Below are 20,143 nucleotides of genomic sequence, written 5' to 3'. Positions count from 1 at the left end.
GTTTTCACTGGCGTAAAGATTAAAAGTGGAATTCGTTGAAATTTTTATTAAATATTAGAAAAGTAATGAAAAATAATTTATAATATTTTGCGCTATAATAACAGAAAATCGGGAAAATGTTCATACTTTTTAAAACTCTGCGTGCTAAACAATTCTATTCAGAGCCATCTAGCGACGAATATATAAGACCAGTTTCAGCCAGTAGGTGACTCACGTGACTTCACGTGACTGATCCAGTGAGAGCAGACAACATGTCGTTGAGTTTGAAGCAGGCTCGAGCTGAGCATAAATTGGCCGTTTCAAGAGATTATATTCTACAACCACGATTAAGTAAGTTCCAGCAATTATTGCTTGTAGTAATATAGTTACTATTTCGTGTCATAAAGTTTCTGTATGTGTTACAATTTTCACTATGTGGGTGGGTCAGCCGAGCAGAAGGAAAGTCAAAGCTCCCTTCACCGAGTGCACTGTTAGCTTTCTTGTAATCACATGTATTTTTTTCATAAATATGCGTGTACAATCTTATATTGTTTGTTGCTTAAAAGCTACTAAAGGGTGAAATTTTCTCTGATGTTTAGTGAATGTTACATGGTCTGTTTCAAAATTCAGCAACAGAACGGTATATTCAACCGGCCGAAAAAGAATATGTTGAATGTTTGCTGATGTCAAAACGTGCAACAGAAGAGAAATTTCAAAATACGTATGTTTTACGTAACCCCTTGCACTTTGTTGCACACTTCAAATGGACTTTGTTGTCTGTTATGTAGGCTAAATTGACTTAATTGGTTGTCGATGTTGCTTCCAGTAACTTCAATGCACTTTTATTAACGCTTATGGAATTTAAACCGCAAATTTTAAATGTCATATTGTGAATAATACTTAATGACCTCCTCCCATTTAAAGTGCCGAGTGTGAAAAACAGTTCCATTTTTGCCTTGCGTTATGTATTGGGAGTGAGGTTTCACATATTCCTCCTTTTTTAAAAATATCCTATAAAGATGAAAGTAATTTTAATTTTATGTGACTGTTTAGTACAAGTCGGAGCTGGTCCAAGTTCTATTTGAACTAGAATATTGTATAAACTACTATCTGTAGGTGATTTACATTGGGTACTACTTTACTATAAAGGTGACACCTATAAATCATTTATTTCCCAATTTTTTACATTGCTAATGTACTATTCTGCATTGCAGAACATTTCTTTAGGTGAAATAATGAATTTCTAACGAAAATAATGTCTATCTTTTACATTTAACGACTACTTACTGTTACTCGTCATTTCGATTATGTAACACATTATGGCGATAGTATACTGGTTCATCACACGTTGTGAGAGTGTTTCGTCGATTTATGCAGTGTTGCAACCTTGTTCACCGGAAAATACCTACTTTCGTGCCTGGATTTGAAATTATGTTAATACCACGCAAACCATTCACGTTAGCCCCAAAAACCATTTTCCGTAAGGTTAGGTTAGGCAAGCATAGTTAAATTTTTTTTACAAAAATACTCTACACGTCATGTTATAGTGAAAACACGGAGAGTTTGAAACACTGAGTATGGGGTTTACGTCATCTAACACACAGAACATTGTGCTCTCATGCAGAAAGCAAATGGCAGCCGCAGAAACAGCGTGTCTGAAAGAGATTTTCGCAAAAAAACAACATGCATTCGCATTAAAATGGATCAAAACTACATTCACGAACTTCCACAATGCTACAGAAAATGATTTGCGGAAGTACTTTCTCCTGTAAAAAGTAAGAAATCCGGGTATAATTTAACAATACAGGGAATTTCTCCAATTTGTTTGAAATTTCGGATACTTACTAATTTGGGTCTCGTAATCACGAATCTGCACTTAAAATTTGGCGCGCACGTATAGAAATTCCTGAATTATGGATAGCCCCACGAACAATTGGCACGTGGTTAGGTTAGGAAACATAGTTAAATTTTAGGGTCGTAGTAATATCAGGAATATATATATTTCGTTCTTGCGATAAATAATGAGCAATTGTGCATTGTCGGTTGCGATGACTGACCCTCTTATTTTGCAAGTTTGACATGTGAGCGCCAAATTTTAACTTCAGATTCGTGATTAGGAGCCCTAATTTAGTGAGTGCCGAATTTCAAACAAAATGGAGAAATTCCCGGTATTGTAAAATCGCTCCGAAATCTGTCACCCATATAGTAAAGTGTTACCGAAAAAACTGTGCTTTTGGAAACACTTGCCGGGATTACGTCATCAGATGCTCGCAACATCTGGTTCAAGTACATGGATGGAAATGCGTGCAACAGCTTTCGTGCATCGGATGGATATTATTACAGAAAAAAAAACATGATTTAGCTGCCAAATACATTGAAAAATGGGAGAAATCACTTCTGTGACCTTCCGAAATTACACAGAAACCATAAGTACTTTCTCCTGTAAATTTGAAGAAATCCATTTCCCGGATATGACATTTTTACCGTTTTTTTCAATATATTGCCCAACCTAAAGCAACCTTACCATGATGGTGCATGGGGCTATCGTGAATGGTTTTTGGGGTACTAATCTGATATTTCCCGGACAGATTTCTTCATTTTTACAGAAGAAACTACTTACGGTAATAAGTTCCTGTAGCATTGTCAAACATCTGGAAGGTTTTGTGTAATGTAACGGATATCTTCAAATTTAAAAGTTTGGGGCTCATTTGGGGGCAGGTGACTGTGGCCAATTTCTAACATGCCTTTAACAGGGACTCTATAGATGAAGCTGGGGAACCAGAGTGGAGGCGGGGCTGCGTTAGCTGTTGGGGGTGGTAGGTCAATTACCCCAGGGGCGGAGCCCAGAATCCGTGGGAAATTTTGACTCAAAAATTTCAAACAAAATTAATTTTTTAGTTTAAATTTCCCACAGATTCCAGGACGAAAAACGTGAATACACCTTAAAGAATGTTTCGTGAAGCAGATAGGTAAGTACAAATGTCAAAAATTGACAAAACGAAGAAGTTATAGGTGTCCGGGGAATATCAGATTTTTACCAGAAGTTTGAAACTCTGCTTTGCCGTTTGAAACACAACACTAGTCAAGATTTGCCCGCCATTTTGCATCTTCAGGAAGCGAGCAAAGAACGAACAATAATTACTCGATATGTCGACAATAGGTACTAATTTTGTTAAAAAAAGCGATGTCCCTTTTTAAACAATGTTTCGCAATGCACAATAGGTAAGTACAAATGTAAAAAAGTAGAGAATGATCGAGTTAGAGCGATTTCCCACATATGATAGTTTTACAAAAAAAGGAAGTTCTCGTATCTCAGGATACAGTTCTTGCATGAATTCTAATGGTTGTACATAATTCAAAACATGTATGCTGTTTCTTTTTTATACTTTCTCACTTTTTTGTGAATGTATCATGTAAATTGTCATTGTGTGAATGAACATACATAATTTGAAAATTGTAATCTTGCAATTTAAATACAGGTTCTTAACCAATGTCAGCATAGCTGTTTTACTCCATGTTTGGTTTCCATATACAAATTTACAAGACATTTTTATTTGCAGCATACAAGACAGTATCAGGTGTAAATGGCCCATTAGTTATTTTGGATGATGTCAAGTTCCCAAAGTTTGCAGAGATTGTGGAGCTGCGTTTGGCTGATGGATCAACCCGGTCTGGTCAAGTTTTGGAAGTCAGTGGATCAAAAGCTGTTGTACAGGTATGTGCATAGTATGAGGAGAAGCATAGGTTTAATAATTTTTGTCAAACTCAATGTTGTTAATATATGTGAAGTGACTACTAGCATGCATTTAAAAAGATTACCATGTCAAGCTGCATGCATCACTGGGGCATAGCAAGGATTTCTTTTCAGGAGGAGCCCAACCTTAGATAAGAACCAGTGTATTGGGGAATTTCTGGGGGAAAATTGTACTTAAAATAAAACAAAAACTTGCAATGTAGCATGACACTAATCTGTTTTGATTAGTGATTACTGTATTCGAAATATACTACTTGTCTATTTTTTTCTCAGGGGAAAATTTGAATTTTTATAGAAAAATTTCCACCGCTCCTGTCAATGTGACCTTTTTTTACTGTAAAGAATGTTTAATCTTAATCGACGTAAGCAAGGAGTTGAAAGTACTATGGTTTATGATTGGTTGCAGCCATTGACCCACTGTAAAGTACTTACCGGAGTAGATGTGATGAAAGGAAAATGTACAAGACCACAGAAATATAATTGAAGAAAATGTCAGAGTGGAGCAATCCAAATTTGGAACACCTAAATTGGTATTCCACCAACAAACACTGCTCGCTGCTGTATTTTCAACATTTCTTCGTGTCTACTACACTTGACACATTTCTTGTACCCAGTCACTAATCATCCTTCTGCAATGCACGGAAATAAATCTGTGTCCCGGCCGAAAAATTCAATAATGCTGAATATATCGGAACACTGCCCAATTTTGGTTCACAAGTACTTGCCACACTGCACACACATGTCCACTTCCAAACAAATGCCATGTGACATGAGGGTCTCTCGCATCGCATCAAACTTCTTGGTCAAGTGCTCTATTTCGCCTTCTGATATCGGGTTAAATGCTTTTTCTGTTATTCTCAATCTACTGTATTCATGCTAAGGGTTTTAAACCTAACCATGAATAAATAGGGTGATTAGTAAGAAGGTGTTTTGAGTTTGGTGCAATGAGTCATACCCATGATATGCACCGAAACATCGACTGCAGTAATTCTGGCCGTGTTTATATCTGTATGTATATATCACAGCAGCTGACACAAGCTTCAGAGCTGTTGCTTAACTTAGCCTTAACTTCCAATGACCACACTGACCATAGACAGATGCGAGATACATTTGAATATTACTGTACTACTATTTATTGTGGGAATCATACTTCTATGTACTTCTTTCTGTACCTCTTATGCTGTTTATAGCATCAGGAGTGTTCAGTCTTGTCTTGTCCATCCACTGTTTTCATTCTTGTCTGTTCCTTATCTTTTTAATCTCTTGTAATTACTCCCTAATTTCCTTCCTACTTCTTCCATTAGTTCCTCAGATCCCTTCCCTAGTCTAATTCTAAGCCTTTTTCCTAGTGGTATGCAATGTTAATTGGAGATTTTCAATTGTCTAGTGCTTCTATCTTACACTACGAACAAAAATAGAAAAAAAAATGCCTGCCAGATCTGGAAATCAAATAACTGAAAACCAGCACACACTGTGAGATGCCTGCAGTACAGAGGGAGATGCGGCTATGTCAAAGCAAAATATTAAAAATGTTGCATTTCAAATATAGGCTAGTGAGATAGTAGCATAAGTGGTGCTAATAGTGATACAGAATTCTGGGAGGTGGGGTGGTTGGTTACTGCACCAGATTTGTGGTAAAATAGCAGATCTGTCCATTACGGGGGGGGGGGGGGGGAATGTGTTCACCTAAACACACAAGAGGTGCTCTCTCGAAACATGTTAGAATAAGTATAGGTATAAGAACTTGACAATGGATGATGTTCAGTTAACATTATATGCTAATGTAGAACCATTGTTAGGGTAAAAACACAGTGAAGCACAAATCACGTTGCACATCGCCAGAAATTCATGGGGACAAGTTTCAGGTAATTCAAACCCATGGAGTTTAATGGGGGAAAACCTAGTGGAGCCCCGCTCCTGGCAAGAACACACCCCGAGGTTACATGGAACAAACACGGTTTGATCTTAGGTCCCTCCGTCCAAAGTGGCAGGCTCTGTGATTGGCCCACTCAAGGTTACTCTCCCCTCGAAGCAACTCTCTTACCTTTCCTTTTCACATGCTACTGAGACATAAATAGACTGAAAATGCTCTAATATGAGTGAAATGAAAGCTCAATTGGTGGCAGAAAATAGAGATAAAGCTGTGATATGCATTGCATTATGTTGAATACCATCTTGGCAAAGGTTGGAAGCACGTAGCCCCATACCTAGGCGAAGAAAATGTTTAAATGCCCCTCCTTTTCTTTACGAATATAAAAAGATCAATCTACTACCAACGCCAGTGGACATTTTATCTAAAAGAAAATTGCAATAATAATGGTAAAAGAATTGGCAGTCGTGTAGAAGCTGTTTGTGCAGGAGGAGCGAAGTGACTGCCTGTTCATTGTATCCCAAAAATTTTTATAGCCTGACCTGTCTCCGTGTCCTTTTGCTTCACTGTGTTCTTACCCATACCAACATTCAGAGAATTACTTCTTCTTCCTAGTGGTTTTACCTCAAGAAACTCCATTGTGGCTGCATGACCAAATCACTTCATGTGTCTCTCGATGAGTGGTTGTAAATGATTGCTTCAGCTCTTCCCTTATCCTTGTATTTCTTACAGACTGTTCTAATTTTACACTATTTTTCAATAGCATTTTATTTGTACTGCTATTTTACGTATTTTCTTTTCTTTCATTTTGTCAGCTAACTGTTACTTCCATGCATTAGTATTGATTCAGTCAATATATATACTCATAGAAGCTGGGTTAAGTCCTTCCTTTTTGTGCTATGACTAGCAGTTTGGGGATGCATGTGGGAAATTCAAACATGTCAGCAAGGTGACTACCACAATTTGTAGAATTCCTGTAAGTGTCAATGACCACTCCCTATTCATGATTTTCACCAGCATTGCACATATCTTCAACTAGAATATGTAGAATACTTTTTTATAATGTGAAAGCAGTGGGTGTGTATGCTTTAACACTGTCTAAGTGATGCACTCTTTGTGGTGAAGACAACATCGATTACAAACAGTATAGAAGTTTTGTGATTTGCTTTCATATTCTTTGTGTTGAAGGTTAATTTGGTTGTGACAAAATATTCATAGCAATTAAACTCTCTTGCCAGGTATTTGAGGGCACATCAGGCATTGATGCAAAGAACACACTATGCGAGTTCACTGGCGACATCTTAAGGACTCCCGTGTCTGAAGACATGTTGGGACGTGTCTTCAACGGTAGTGGAAAGCCAATTGATAAGGGACCTCCAATTATGGCTGAGGACTTTTTAGATATTCAAGGTAAGTAGTGATTGCACTAGTAAAACTTGATGATCCCACAGTTTTACTTTCTCAAAATGATAGTGAAGTTTCACAAGGATAAGAACTTTACTAATTTTCTTGTGTTTACTATAAAAATAGTAAGGAATTTTTATATGCAGAATGTATAAATTGTTTGAAACCACAGTGTGATGTGTATCTCTGCAAATGGCCCATGTGGCTACATTCATTTTATAATTAGTTTTTGTAAGAACTTTTGTTTCTTCACAGACTGAAATTTTGTTGAGCATATTACAGAATTTCAGCCATTGAAGAAACAAGTTATGTAATTATATGTATTGTATGCATAGTTATGTATTAAAATTATAAAGTAATTACAGCCCCTTTAATGTTCAATTTTCCTTGCTACTAATGTTTGCAGGTTCAAATCCCAGCCTGGGTGTTCTTTGTGCACTTTTTTCAATTTCATCTAATCACTCTTCTTCATTGTCACTGTTGGCCAGAAGTGACAGAAAAGTGATATAATACAAATACATTAATTAAGTCTTGGTTATTACAAATTTTCTTTCTTCCCAGTGAATCTCAAAATGATGAGATTTTATTCAGTTTATGACGTCTCCTAATAGTAAGTGAATGTGCATATAAACTAAAATTACCAACACAAAAATTACAAACTCGCTCCCCTCCCCTCTACCTTCTCCATGCCACAGTGGTACCGTGGTCACCTTATAATCAAGGGGTCCTGGGTAGGATACATTGTGCTTTTGGATCCCACTTTAATCTGTAGGTCCAGTTCCGATTAACATTACTGTATATAAAGTGGACTTGGACTTAAAACACCAACTCAAATCAATCAATCCTCCCCCCCCCCTCTCTAAAAATTGGGTGTTAGCATTTAATCAGTTACTGAGGTATGTAATTTGATTTATATGGAAATCACATAGTTATTCTGATGCTGGAAATCAAATTTAGTACATTTCAAAGCCAGGTCACAGATTTTTTCTGTCATTTGTAACAGTTGGAATATTATTGAATCTATGGCATATATTAAATAATACAGTGCATCCAAAATGTTTAATGGTGGTGGTATTTCTGTTTGGATTGCTATGCACAGTAAACCTCTCAAGCATGTGTGAAAAAGCTTCTTATACTACATGCAGGGAAAATCATTGTTCTTGCCCTTAACTAAAGAAAGACTGGCAGCACAATATATTTGAAAATAAGACACTTTGTGTCTCTTCTCAGAGATAAGTTTGGAGGTAGGAAAAAAGGCAGGACAAACAGTTGTGGGGTTCATTAGGAGTGAGTTATCTATGCCAGCCTTAATGATAATTCTGTAAGGAGGCAAGTGTGCAAAATTAAGAATAATTATATGGTTAATCTTCCGTCACTTGAATGGTTAATGTATTTTTATACTGCAGGTCAACCCATCAATCCCTGGTCTCGAATTTATCCCGAGGAAATGATCCAGACTGGCATCTCTGCTATTGATGTGATGAACTCAATCGCCCGAGGGCAGAAGATCCCAATTTTCTCAGCTGCTGGTCTACCTCACAACGAGGCAAGTTCTTAGCATATAGTTCCTTATTTTGTAAAGAACTGTGACCACTAGAAATACAGTTTGCTCCATTTGTATCGTGTGCAATGTTGTATTGAGACTGGCGGGAGGATCATCCTCCAAAAAGACGGTCCAAATTTAAATAAGCAAGATACTGGTTTAATTTTGTATACCTGATGTTATCTCTATTCTTATATTATATTTTGACGTGTTCATCCAATAATAATAATTAATAGACATTAGTCTTATTGGTCTATTAAATATAAACTTTATTGTATTATTAGTATTATATGAGAGACATTTTGTCCCCATATGTGGTTCTAGGTACATGCCTGATTGTGGTAGCCAATAGAGTCAGACATCAAATTTTCTCTAAGCTGAAACTACTTTAAATCTCATTTTAAATTCTAGGTGCTGTTCTGTTTAGGTGTAAAGTGAACTTACTAACTTGCCTGCTTTATGGATTTTCTTTTCCAGGCTCTCAATTCATTTCCAACTCATTACCATAAACTTTAACATTACTTTATTTGACTGATTATTAGGCACATTGAATAACAAAATTGTTATTTCATAAGTTCTGTATTTTTGGTATTCAAGAGCAAATATTCAAAGTTTTGGAGCATAGAACCTTCTTATACAACCCATGATGCATAAAGTTACAAGTGGAGTAGTCCTTCATAGAATGGGAGGCAAAATTCCCGTACCTGCCACCATAAAAATTTTGTTCGTTAAAGGTTTTGTGGTAGCATGTATTCAGTTTGAATGTAATATGAACAAAAACAGCATATTATGTAAATTGAAAAAGAAACAATAAATATTGGAAATGTTTGTTGAATGTGTTAATGAAACTATAATAATTTGAGTAACTTTTCTTTCAGAGAAAATAAAACATTCTGGGTATAATTGTAACTTAACATATTTTCTCTAGTCTTCATAGATGAATTTTGGTGATTTTGTTAACAATAGTTTGCAAAATATCAGCTGGCATTTTATTTACAGTATAGTAATAATGACATTATTTACAGTTTAACATGATTAGTATTTTGTATATTATTTTACAAAAAATGTTTGCTATTTTTGCCTATAAAAATTATTGAATTTTAAATCGAGAGATTTAAGTGTGTTTATTTATTACATTTCCTTTCATATGAGCTTCACACAATCAATACATATATTTTGTTTACTTTATTTTCCTTGGTTTGTTTCCATTAAATGATTACGAAATTAATGTACTTTCACCAAAATTGATTCTGATATCTACAAAATCGTACATTATTCTATAAAGTATGTATTTACAGTGATTTAAATCATTGATTTTTTAAAAATAAATCTACTGATTTAAATCGCAAATTTAAATCAATCCACCTTTTCTTTGCTCCAAAACTACTTAAATTTATCATTGAATGTTTCATCACGTTATACAGCTTAAAGATTAGAGAACATTTAAAAATATCACAATGGGCAGTTTTGACATGATATTCTTACATGAATGTTTACTTTCAGATTGCAGCTCAGATCTGTAGACAGGCTGGGTTGGTTAAGTTGCCAGGAAAGTCTGTTCTCGATGCTCATGAAGATAACTTTGCCATTGTGTTTGCTGCTATGGGTGTCAACATGGAAACTGCCAGATTTTTCAAACAGGATTTCGAAGTGAGTTGTGTACACCAGAACAAGGTGAAATATTTTCTCATGAGAATATCGTTAAATGTAGATGGTTATAAATTTGAAGGTTCTCATTGTAAGTCCCATACCTGCTCTGAAATGGTGTTTTTGAAAATAGTGTGCTTTGCCAAAACTTTATTCACTACGAATTGTGCAATTGTTTCTAAATATAACTGAAAAAGCAGTTAGCTTATTTATGACAAAAACTGCCAAACTAGAAACTAAGAAAATTTCATGCAACTGTGTGTCAAATGTTGTAAGGAAAACAAAGTTTAACCATATGTAGAATTCAACATGCACAAATATGTGTATAATTTACATTATGCTGGAAGATGTTATGAATTTTCATGTCATTTTTACACTGCCATGAATAAAATACTCCCTTATTGAACACATGATGTAGTGAAAAGTCAATTCTTTGCATCCATGAGAAAAGTACTTTCAGTGAATGTTAATGTTTGAAACTACCTTTCATACTTCAACACTTACATTACATGCAATACAGCAAATTGTCAATAAGTACCTTGTTCAATTCTTGGTTGGAACACATTTCACAAGTTTGGATCTCATTTTAGATTGTAGGGTCAGTCCCGATAAGTCTGTGTATAAAGAGCACTTAGACAATTTCTTGTGCGACAAATGTTGACAGTTTTGGAAAACTAAGTAGACTGAATCATCATTCTGTTATAGGAAAATGGCTCTATGGAGAATGTGTGCCTGTTCTTGAATTTGGCCAACGATCCAACCATTGAGAGAATCATCACCCCTCGTCTGGCGCTGACTGCTGCTGAATTCCTTGCGTACCAGTGTGAGAATCACGTGCTGGTCATCCTAACAGACATGAGCTCCTACGCTGAGGCTCTGCGAGAAGTATCAGCTGCAAGAGAAGAGGTACCTGGCCGAAGAGGTTTCCCCGGTTACATGTACACAGATTTAGCCACCATTTATGAGAGGGCTGGTCGAGTGGAGGGCAGGAATGGTTCCATCACACAGATCCCTATCTTGACTATGCCTAATGATGGTAAGTTGAATTTTCATTGGTAATATGTGCTTAGCATCAGGGACAGTTTCTCCATGTACGAAGTGAGGAACTTCCTACAGTTCATTTTTACTTGTTTCCAGTTTTCTACTTTTTAGGAGTTTAATGTGCGTTATAAAATTATGAGCGAAATCCGTACGTACAATTGCCTAGGTTAGTTACTGTCAAGAGTTGACTCGCTCCAGTAGCAGTCTAAAGACTATGGACAAGGGCTTTTCTGCCACTCGCTGAGGAATCTCTGCGGATATCCTACAGACAGATGGGTGGGGTGGGGGGGGTGCAAGGGAGTGGGGGAAGATGCCAACCCCAACAAAATATTACTAAATCAAGCTCAATTTGATCTTTGTTGGCACTAGCATATCTAGCATAATCTGCAAATGCCAATCACTGGGAGAGGGAAATCAAATTCAAAGGAATATGTTTTCAGGAAATAAAAATAAAATTATGTCCAAATCTTTTTTCTACTTCACCAGCAGACATGTTTCAAACAAAAGGGAGTATGCCGATCCAGTGGAAAGCTTTTTTACAACCATGCCATGATCCATCCATCCTCTGTCTCTTCTTCATCCTGTCCAATTTAGTTTGTCAGGAGATTTTATGGTAGGAAATCTGTAGAAAGTTGGGGGTAAACAATTTTCCCAAACCTTTTTAATTTCGATGTTGAAACCATGTAGTTTGTTGCACCATTTTAAACAATTTTTGGGGGAAATTTACACTATTACATAACTGTTAAAAATAAGTAACACAAGTTCAAAACTAGAAAAGTAGATGCACAATTACATTTATCCAGAATAAAATAATAATTAATCCTAGCACAATTTAGAAGATTAAGTAACCATTTTTATTATCGTCAATCCACACGACAACAGGGAGGGGGAAGAAAATATATATTTTTTGCAAAATCTTATACGTTCACATTTAAATATTTCGTAGTTCAAAGTGAGGAGCAAGGACCCCTTGCCACACCTTGAGCATGGGCCTGCAGCTAACATTCTAAATGCAATGGGTAGTACAAGCAAAACGTGTGAATGTAATTGAACCCATTTTTCAAACCTTCCTCAGTTTACCATAACTTCTTCCTACACTCTGAAAAAGCCACGAGTCGCCACTGCTTAGCATGTCTTGTTTCCTACAAAGATTTGATGACTAACATAACAGTGTGGAATATGAAGCTAGGACTAGCATGCTTGAGCAGTTATATGCTATCTCATTATTCTAGATTGAACTTATTTGTGGTACATATTTTGATATAGCAGAAGACAAAATGTTATTTTTGAAAAGGTGATGCAGCATTAGTAATATATGAAGTATTCACTGTGACATGTAAATAAGCCAATCTCCATGGTTGTGCATCAGAAACTTGGTTCTGGAGCATGCTTTTTTTTTGTACTTTTATTTCAATTCATCTTTCTTCAATTCATTTGTTGTAATTGTTTGTACCTACATAGGTACACTATTTGTGTAAAATGGTGTCAAGAGATGCCAATTGAAACCAGGAAAGATTAAGTGGATGTGTGTTTTTCATATACATATATAAACATAAATTTGAAGTATACGTGATAAAAAAAATTATTGGTACTGTTTCTGCATAGTGCATGCATCAGTTTCTTTTTTCTCATTTACAACCCCCATTCATAATTGGGAAAAGAGAGACACGGTAGTATATAATACGAGAAACTAGTACTCAGTTTTATCCACGAAGCTGTTTTTTCTTTTTCGATTAATTTCAGTGGCCACTGCCACCATCCTCGTTGGAACTTGCTGTACTGTTCCAACGAGGATGGTGGCAGTGGCCACTGAAATTAATCGAAAAAGAAAAAACAAATTCGTGGATAAAAGTAAGAATGAAAGCTTCTTTTACCAAGTGTAAATTAAGAGAAATATGTGTGTGTGTTATATGAAACAAAATTCCACTTTGTTTAAACCCAAAGTTGAAAATTTATTTTCTGTCAAAATTAGCTCTTGATTCTATCGCATTGTTAGGTTTATATGTTGTACATAAGACATCCCAGTTGTAGTAAGTAGGTTAGATAAATATTTTTAGTGCATGAACACTTTGAATGGTTGACTTGACAGTCTTAGTATGAAACCTCCAGGATGAAGTGCTGACCTGAATGTGATGTTTGTCAGTATTCCATCATCAGTTTCATATCTCGCTTACTGTTGTGACTAGTCAAAAGTGATACAATAGCTATTCATAATGGGTGCGTTCCGAAAGTCTTAACGAAAGGAACGCATTCAACGAAAATAACTGGGCTCGTGAATCTGGTGAAACCAGTTATTTTACAGACTTATGGGACACTCTAGGCGAAAGCGCAGGCGCAGCATTTTGTTTAGAGAAAGTTTCAGCATGGCATCAGCGGAAGGAATGTCCTTATGGCAAAAATAAAGTCTACTGTGGATACTGTTACTCATTTTAATCACATTCTAAGAACTGTCAAGGCATACTCATCTTGTGCATGTTGCTTCATATCGATCTCTGTTAAAATTATAATACATATTCCGAACTAGTGCAGTTTGAATCCATCAGCACGCCCTTTGTCTGCAAGGAGCAGACTATTCTCACGGAACAAACCAGCCTCCTGGCCCGTGCGTTTGGTGAATCTCGTTCTTACACAAAACACACGGAATGTGACTTTTGGGACAGCATAATGAAACGCACGGAAGCACTTATGGAACAGCCAGTTACCATAACTCGTTAAACGCGATTTTCGGAACGGGCCCAATGAAATACACCGTGAAAATAATTCTTCTCTGTCATGAAACATAACCAAGAAGTGTGATTTTTGTGCTCATAAAAATGTAGTTATAAAGAATGAGATGCAGAATTCTGCTATTTTACCCAATGAAATGTGTATTATGAATGAACTTCCTGCTTTCAGATATCACTCATCCCATCCCTGATTTGACTGGCTACATCACAGAGGGACAGATGTATGTAGACAGACAGCTTCACAACAGGCAGATCTATCCACCAATCAACGTGCTGCCATCTCTCAGTCGATTGATGAAGTCTGCTATTGGTGAGGGCATGACTCGCAAGGATCATGCAGACGTATCAAATCAATTGGTAAGTTTCTTTGCTACCTCATGAGGGAAATATGGTGAATCCCTGATTTTACGTTTTTTGGATTTCACGTTTTCCTACATTATAGATTGTTGATCCTGTGCTTGCTTGTAGCATTAGGCACTAGATTGAAAAACCTGGAGTTCGTTAAGAACATTCCCATTAGGGCAGAGAGCAATGAATGAGCACACCTCATGGTCAAAATAGAACATAATGTTATGAAATGAATTCCTGCATTTTAAGTTTTTCACTTTGGTCTCCAAAAATAATAATAATAATAATAAAAGTTCCACACTATTCAGTGTTTCATATTGTCATGTTAATCAGTTGTGTGCCTATAAATGTTAGTGCTAGGGCTGACCGAAGCTGATGTATTGGTAATATCCGATTTTCACCATTCACAGGGTCTTAAAAAAATAGCATACAGCACTTTAGCAGTCTAAATATCCTGAAAGTTATGTAAAATTCGTAGTTTCCATTGGTTTTGTTTCCATTGGTTTTGTGCCAATATTATGGGAAAAATTTGTATTTTGTGATTACTTAGCAGGTATTTTTTTTATTCTGGTGTACTTTTTAATATTTTAAACCAAAAATATGGTACATTGATGCCAACAATTAGAATGAAATACTTGTCCACTAATTTTGAACTACTTTTAATCATTACAATTTTCAAGCATCTGGATCAGTGGAAATCTAAGAATATTGGTATCACTTCAAAGTGGTATTTACTTACCCAAAGTGGTATTTACTTACCCTTAGTCACTACTTATGATGACCCCAGGAAGAGAGAGGTACACTGGGAGACATTGCCAGAATTTAATACCAATAGCGAAGATCGGCTGTTACACTCCACTGCATATGCAGGGTTGCTACGTGTCTGGAAAACAGGGAAATGTCAGGAAATTTTGCAGATTGTCTGGAATTTACATGCATTTTGGAGTCTGCAAGCGAAAAAGTTGCAAAATGAACAAGCAGTTCACTTCCACTTCTGGATTTGGTTCTTGTGATTCCACTCCAAAGAAAGATTGTTCAGAAACTTATTTATTAGTTCTTTTCCAAATTATGGTTCCTTCGAACTTCTGTAATAAATTTTCACTTTTATAATACTAGATATTAGAAAGAGTATCAAAGTAAAACTTGCAGTCCAGATATCTGATTGATAACTAACACTTATAAATGTTAGCAAGAAAGCAGCATTTTGTACAATATTATAAATCCGCCAGAAAATGAAAAATTTTGTTTGGTTTATGAACTTTTTCTGTTTTTATATTGTGGAGATCTGTTATGGTGAAATAATGTACCTCTGTTACCTTAGCCGTCAGGCTAGATGCACGTGATTGTAGCACTCAATACATTTGATGCCGATTGTAATTGTACATTTTACTCTTCGAATTTTCACGTGTTCTTGTGTGTGTAGAATGGAATTTGCATTAAAAAAAGTTGTGAAAGTGAATATTCATAATAATTAATGGATTATATATTTAATTTAAAAACACAAGGTTCAAATGCAAAAATTATGATAAACATGTCTGGAAAATTACATTTTTGGACTGAAAAGCCTGGAAATGTCAGGGAATTTCATTAATCAAATACTCGTAGCAATCCTGATATGATGCATAAGGATCAATCAGCTGTTGTTTGTGGTGAGCTGTATATGTGCAGAAAGGAACATTTTTCACAATTAAGTTAGAACATAACTCCATATGTTAAATTATTCCATATAACTAGATCAATTTGATTTAGGTTTGCTAATGTGCTTATAAAATTTTCTTTCTTGTACAGTATGCTTGCTATGCCATTGGTAAGGATGTGCAGGCCATGAAAGCTGTGGTGGGTGAAGAAGCCTTGTCAGCTGATGATCTGCTGTATCTGGAGTTCCTGACCAAGTTTGAGAAGAACTTCATTACACAAGGTAAGTAATTCACACTATGTTGTGAGAGTGGGTCAGGATTGTGTTAGTTCCCATAAATTGCACAGCTCATTAAAAAAAAAAAATTGTGTACCTTGTAATGTTGTTTACAAATTAATGCAAACCATTTTCTTCATTATAGTCTATGTATTTGGAATTTTCATTGTCCAATTATGACTAATTCCATGTTGAAGCTAACGTTTCTTTCAAAAGAATGTGTATATAGCATTTGATGGAATTAGAATAGTTATGAGGCGAATTTTGAAAGTGCAATCTTTGGAGGTTGGAAAAAGAATCAGGAACAACTTGAACAGTAACTAAAAGAGTCTGATTTCAACATCAGGGATATTAGGTTCGTTTGGGAGATGGAGTTATAGAATCAACTGGCTAAAGTTCAAGTAGTTAATGTTTGTAGTCTGTACCAATAAGATATTCTGTAAGGTAGTTCCCATAAATGGGTGGAAATATCTAATGTATTGTGCCTGGAATTGACATAGTATAAAGAGATCTCCGGTAAAGTAAGATGTTGGCTTATAGCTCTGTTGGTTTGGTAAAAAAAAACAGAAAAACACAGATCCATATTCAGTTTTTAATCGAGTCACAACTTAAAAGTTAAAGAATGATATGCATGTTATGAATTTTTGGATTAAGTTCCAGCTTATACCAAATCAATTTCTAGTTATGTATTTCAATTTGAAATCAGTGATTAACACAACTTGTACAGTGGATACAAAGCACATCCTTGTGTTCACTTGTCAATGTCACCTTAACAGAGGGTACTTGGAAATTTTCCTTTAAAATGTGGATATTATTTGATTTTTAACTCTGAAAAAGATGTTACACAAGATAGTCTGTTTCCATATCTCATGCTTGGTTTCCGTAGGTGTTTACATACATTTTGTTTTTAATGAACCTTCTTCATGTGTTAATATGAATTTTGAAGCTGAAACCCACAAAATAGGCCATTTGTTGGGATCACAGATATCTTGGGAATATTCACAAAGTGGAAGATCAGAGAATTTGAATCAAATATTTTCTGTTACCAATCTTATTGAGTTTGTATTCCTTCCATGATTATTTTATTTTACCTTGCAGGAAACTATGAAAATCGTTCAGTCTTTGAGTCCCTGGACATTGGATGGCAACTGCTGCGTATCTTCCCCAAGGAGATGCTGAAGCGTATTCCTGCCAGTGTGCTTGCAGAATTCTACCCAAGAGATTCCCGTCACGGTCAAAGTCAAAACAAGTAAATGGATAAAGGCATCAATAATGGCCCTAGTAGAATGTACAGTGTAGTATAAGATGGTAGCTTGTACTTCAGAAAATAAGAAAAAGAGATATTGTCTTGTAAATGAAATAAGAGTTTTGAATTTTGTACAGGAAGTATGCATAATCCATTGATTGATCTCTGTTTTGGAATAGTTTTGTTTTTGAATGTACATCGTTCAAGATGTTCCTATGTTGTAAAGAGCATATAATATACATACAAACACACAGACAGGTTTTTAAAAAGACAATACTGGCCTGTTTCTCCACTGTTTTCCTGTAACATCATAAATGTCATCTTGGGAAAGGAATTACTGTGTTGTTGATTTTTTAAATGGCTAATGTAAGAACTTTTGAGTGTTTTTGCCTGATTTCTGTACCATAATTTCAGATTTATGGATGTGATATTTGTGTATGTGGGGGCTGTGCCTTTATTCATATCAGTGGTAGTAATTTCATATATTTTTTTTTCCAGTTCTGTAAAAATCAAGTACATAATCATTCTTGTTGGTAAAATATATTTTTTTCGTATGTTTTTCCTAGGTTGTACTTAGTACAAGTACTAGACTGTGGCATTACCACAGAAGGGTGTCTGTGCACGTGTGAGTTGCATATGTATGTACAGTATGAGTGAGTGCAAGAGTACATTTAAATGCATGTATTGTTGACTGTAATTTGTCACAGATTTTCTTCGGAAAAGGTGTCCAGTATTGCTTCCCAATACTCAATGCAGAGCTGCATATGTAATTCTGATTTCAGCCCTGGATAAGTCATGTTTGCATTTGAATGAATGTTTTGAATTTTTTTTCTGCTTTGAATAACATTCCATAAAATCATAATACTTCCTATTTTCTTTATATATATCAGTGAAAGTTACATATATGCACAAGTCTGTACCCAGTGATGTATATTCTTTGAGTTCATCCTCATGCAGTGAACAAATTTTAAGTACTTGCAATAAATTTGTTGCTTGCGAACATTACACAGTATTAATGATTGTGCAATTGCATTGTTAATACTGTTGTAACTTAACAGTATTTTGCATTAGATTAGTAGTAATGTTCATGGGGAACCTTGTCCTGTTAAAAAAATGTGTAATGTATTGCGTAGAAAGAATTGTCAGTTAAGAAATAAAGATTGTTGAATTGTCTGTTACATTTGTGTTTCATTGCAAAAAGACATTCATTTATGCAGAAGAAAACAATCAATTTCATTTCTGTCAGTTTGCAGTACCAGTTTTTGAATAAAAATTTAATTCACAAAGTGAAAGATTAGTAATTAATTCATAAAGTGCTACCTATTGCAATGACCAGCCTCTTGAGTTACATTTTTTACCACCTGTGATTTAAAGATACCGCAGTGTGACCCATTTCTTAGTTTCTGCTGTAGCAATGAAAAGGGAGAGTAGAAAACTAGTCATTTTAAAATGCTGGTGTTTTTATTTACAGCCAGAAGCACAACAACGTTTGAGCAAAAATTAAAATTCATACTAACAGTCAAAATCATTTAACATTATATTTTTTCTATCATGTATGACCAAATTACAATATTACTTTTTTTGTCTTCATTTACAAACATGCTTTTTTCACTTCCCTCTTCACACATAATAGATAAAGATCATGCACCATAGGTAGTCACATAGGAAACAATCATTTTTAATGTGTTGAATGATCTCTCCCAGCTGGTAATGGAAATTGAAATGGTTACCATTTTTTGTAGCAATATGCATATTGGGTTAAACAATCCCATCTCCATACTGCATGACGAAATCTAGAAGCCCTTCAGGTCTTCAAATTTTTGCAGTGAGTTGAAAGCAAGATTCTGCAATCCAAAATTTATTCATGTAGTTGCTGAAGGTTTTGCCCTAACTTCCATAACACTCTTATGATGTGTAGACTGAACCCAAACTTTGAATCTACATCTTGCAAATACAGTGAACCTTTTTTCCATTTACATGTGATCATGGCTCTTCATTTCTTGTCTAGAGGTTCATCTGGCATCTCCAGAGCTCTTTCTTTCATCTTTGATGTCTCTCAACCTCAGAATTTTATTCTTGGCAGAGACATTTCTTCATCCAGTGAGTTGTTGTCTAAAGCTTCTCTTTCAGCATAAAAAAGTATCTCGGACCTTCCAAATCCAGGATGACATTGTGGAAGTTTATTTCAGGGTCCTGAGGTCCTTTTGGAACTCTTGTCAATTGAAATTTAGAACCTGTTACCTGTTGCTCGAAGAGCTGAGAACACACGAAGTACACAAACATGCTGTGCTAGTTGGTTGGCCTAGTGCATCTAGTCTTGTATTCACTGTGCTCCTAACAGCCATTCAGAAACAGAATCAATGTTTCTTTTCCTTATTTATTTTGACTGCATTAAAATATATATGTACCCACCAGTGTGGTATTGGAAAAAAATTGAGGTTCCCTCAGTGCCAAAAATTGGAGGGAGTACATTCCCCTTGACTCAGTGCTCTAAGCGAGGAAGGATACATGAGGATTATATCCTCGCCAGTTAGATAATTTTTCTGAGAGCTTCCTCCTAGCTGTTTCAAGTCACCATGTTAACCATAGAAACAGTGGTGGACACTCCATATTAGGGGTGTGTGGGACAATTTTTGGGGTCTGGATGGGGATTTTTTAAATCCAGACATTCGG

At 35.6% G+C, this 20,143-nt stretch overlaps 1 protein-coding gene across 1 annotated transcript; it reads left to right on the top strand.

The window, feature by feature from the left end:
* Nucleotides 1-209: 209 nt before the first annotated feature.
* LOC145991093 (V-type proton ATPase subunit B) lies at nucleotides 210-18,648 on the top strand. Its single transcript, XM_083126828.1, has 9 exons — nucleotides 210-330; nucleotides 3,540-3,694; nucleotides 6,842-7,013; nucleotides 8,414-8,553; nucleotides 10,054-10,200; nucleotides 10,903-11,233; nucleotides 14,134-14,321; nucleotides 16,101-16,230; nucleotides 17,323-18,648. Exons 1-9 carry the CDS (start codon nucleotides 252-254, stop codon nucleotides 17,475-17,477), a joined length of 1,497 nt encoding a protein of 498 aa, XP_082982954.1. The 5' UTR covers nucleotides 210-251; the 3' UTR covers nucleotides 17,478-18,648.
* The last annotated feature ends 1,495 nt before the right edge of the window (nucleotides 18,649-20,143 follow it).

The sequence above is a fragment of the Lepisma saccharinum genome, chromosome 8 (assembly GCF_977018435.1).
Source record: "Lepisma saccharinum chromosome 8, izLepSacc3.1, whole genome shotgun sequence".
Classification (NCBI taxonomy): Eukaryota; Metazoa; Arthropoda; class Insecta; order Zygentoma; family Lepismatidae; genus Lepisma; species Lepisma saccharinum.
This window is presented reverse-complemented; position numbering and strand designations above follow the sequence as displayed.